The 3,264-nt window shown below is 45.0% G+C and overlaps 1 protein-coding gene across 1 annotated transcript in view; it reads right to left on the minus strand.

Annotated features, from left to right (window-relative positions):
* The window catches only part of LOC100546553 (transforming acidic coiled-coil-containing protein 3-like), an 11,116-nt gene extending 10,086 nt beyond the window's left edge, over positions 1-1,030 (minus strand). Inside the window, exon 1 of the mRNA XM_010710674.3 lies at positions 999-1,030. Within this exon, the coding sequence (XP_010708976.1) occupies positions 999-1,030 (32 nt within the window). The remainder of the gene's footprint in view (positions 1-998) is intronic.
* Between the last annotated feature and the right edge of the window lie 2,234 nt (positions 1,031-3,264).

Genomic DNA, 3,264 nt, shown 5'->3' on the forward strand with positions numbered 1-3,264 from the left:
CCCCTCCCCTCCCCTCCCATCCCATTTTTCCCCTCCCATTTTTCTCCTAAGGTCTGCTAAAGGAACCCACCATTTTGATTTTGCACTGACTTAACGCTCCCATGAACTCTGAGACCCTCACTTGTGAAATTACTATAGAGAACACAAAACAAAGTGCATGAACTAATACATTTTTTCTTCCTGAATCTAGCAGTATTTTGGCTGCTCTAGCAGACATACATTTGGACCAGCAGCTAATCCTCTTAATAATTTCTCACTGCTTCATCTACTGACTCAAAAAATGTGTCTATCTGATCCTCATGGTAGAATCTCTTGGGCTGTGCATGTCAGGCAGCCTGTGAAAACAGCAGTTCAACATGCTTAACTTCCCCACAACTGAAAAAAAGAGCTGGAGAGATATCCTGTGTCACCATGAGATCCCACTCTTGAAGCAAGGATAGGACTATGGGTATACATCAGTCTTGAGTTTGATTCCAACCAGCTGAAAGCTCCTGGTCCGGGGCTGCTAGGCCCAGCTGCAAGTTACTCCAAAAACATTCACCAGCCAGCGGGAAACAACTTGTTTCTTCAAGGTCTTGCTGTGTTTATAACTCAGTCAAAAACATTATTCATGCCTTTTGGCAGTAGATGCCGAGCACAAAAGTCAAAGCAAAGGTTCACTGCACTCATACAATCCAAACTTCCCACCCACCCTTGTATTTTGGCCTATGCCTCAACCCCCGAACTGAAAATGCTGCTTCAGGGATGTGATAAGACTTGAAACAGGGACGGATGGTAGGGATTCCTTAGCTCCCGGTTTAAAGTCTGCTGTGCTGAGAAGCAGCTGCTGGGCCCACGTAGAGCACAAGTCCCAACCTGATCTCAGTGCATGGCAAAGATGAGAGAAGAGAACCAAGAGGAAGGTTTGGAAAGGAGTAAGGTAAGGCTGGAACCTTGTGCCCCACCACCTCTTTACCTCTGATTACCAATGTCGGTGCTTCAGTCAGTTCACCACATACCAGAGCTCTTCTCCACAATGTGCTGCACCCATGGTCTTAGGTGCCTTCTCTTGAAGTGGGGACAGGACTGTAGTATGCCTCACTCTCAAGTTTGATTCTTTCTGTTTCACTCTTCTTTTGATGACTCTGTATATGAAAGCAGTATGAAAAGACCAAGTTTCAGGCCACAGTGCCTCAGTAGGTGCTTATCCATCATAGTGGCTGAAGTTAAGAGCGTGATGAACAATTCAGGACACTTATTAATCTGCTTTCTTGCCGTAGCTCCCTATAAAGAAACTAAGGTTGCATCCTGTAGCTAGAAGGCTTGAATATGACTTTTAATCAACACTGTCTGGAAACATCATCCTTTCATTCTCTGAAATCAGAAAAAAAATTCTGAGCTTCTCTACAGTGTCATTTTCTTCTTGACTTAGTCCCTTCCTTCCAACAAACAGACCAAAAAGCTCCTGCTGCCCGTATGAGACATGTTGGGGTTTGCAGATGTAGCTCCTTCAACACCAAATGACACTCTCCTCCCCTGATTCCTTTCCTACAGGTTTCTTGTCCTTGTGCTGCTTTTAGCTACTCTTGAAGATGGCATTTCATAGAATCAGATAATTGCTTGTGTTGGAAGGGACTTTCAAGGGCCATCTAGTCCAAACCCCATGCAATGAACAGGAACACCTACAGCTCCATCAGGTGCTACGAGCCCCATACAGTCTGACCTTGATTGTATCCAGGGACAGGCTATCTACCACATCTCTGGGCAGCCCCTGCCAGTGCCTCACCAATTTCCTTCTTGCTGAGATGTCCCAGGCCCTGCAAAATGTTTCTTATAGGGCAACCAGTGCTGAATATTTGCAAACATCCACTGAAGATAGAATGTACTGTCTGTACAACTGCTTTAATGTGTTCTGAATTTTAGCTGATAGAGACCTGAGTTTGAGGGCAGTTCTGAAGTGAAGTCACAGTGAAGACTACACATAACTTGGTTGCACTGGGTATACATTTCAGGCACTGCCCTTGCACAGCAGTGCAGTCCAACATACCAACCCTTTTCATAACCCAGGCAGTAAAAAGGAGCAGTCTGTACCTTTCACCTCGGCCGTCTGCTTTTCATTTTCTCCTTTAATCACAAGCAGATTTTGGCTATCAAGTGTGAAAGTTTAGCAGACCAAAAGTCCCCTGCAGAGGAGGAGATCTAAACTCAATTCACAATTCATTTTGTGCCTGCTGATATATCTGATCTCTGTTTTGAAAAAGAGGATTTGCTGAATGCTTTGCCCCCATAGAGAAGGGAAGTTTTACAATCACAGGAAGGTAGTGGAGCAAATATCAGCAGTACTATAGACAGCCTCAGGAACAAAAGCCCTTTCTCTCTGATAAAAATAAATACAAGAAAAATGTGAGTGGTTGCTGATTCACTCAGCACCAGCTGACCTCTTCTGGTTTTCCCGCGTTCTACATTTGTACAGTGCCTTGCACCATGCAAAAATAACAACTTTTCTCCAGTTTCCATGAGATGCCAATGGCATAAATCCCATCTGCAGAAGAAGCTGAGGAAGAAGCAGAGATGCAGGCTGACTCCATGGGGCAGGTGTGCTCTAGGTAGAGATTCACATGGAGATTTGTCATGTTGAAAACTGGGAACTCAGGAAGTGTCTCCAGCTAAAGGTGTTCTGTTATTGCCAATCTGGTTTTCAAGAGGCAATGGAAGGCTTTCCAATGCCAAATCTAACCCTGGGAGAGCTGTGCCACCCTGCAGAAATGGCTGTCCAGGTGGGATCGTCTCTCCTGGAACTGTTTCATTCTGTCGCACTGGAGTGGTGTGACATGTACATGGCAGGGTAGGTCTCTGATGAATTATATACCTGAGCCCAGAGGGGAAACAAATGGAGCAGGGAGCAAATTCCTCAGTGTCCAAGGAGAGGATGAGATATGTTTTAAGACTTTTGTTTGTTTGTCTTTTTGCCTCCCTTCCCCCTCCCCCCCCTAATTTTTTTTTTTTTACTCTTTTTGCTTTCTCCATTCTTTCTTATTTCAATTAGTTTATATAGCCTGAACACTGTTGTGGTGGGCATGTCTGTACACAGCAGAGGAAAACACACTTCCAGGGTAATTCCAAGCATCTGATCATGATACCCTGGCATGCACACACAGCTGTGAGTGGGATGAGTAAAAAAGCAATCAATGATTTCCAGAGCAGAACCCCAATCTGCCCATGTTGACAGGTTTGCACAAGCAGTGGGGACTTTGCCGTCAGCCTTCCAGCCATGTGCTCCCCTTA

Source organism: Meleagris gallopavo, chromosome 4 (assembly GCF_000146605.3).
Source record: "Meleagris gallopavo isolate NT-WF06-2002-E0010 breed Aviagen turkey brand Nicholas breeding stock chromosome 4, Turkey_5.1, whole genome shotgun sequence".
Lineage (NCBI taxonomy): Eukaryota > Metazoa > Chordata > Aves > Galliformes > Phasianidae > Meleagris > Meleagris gallopavo.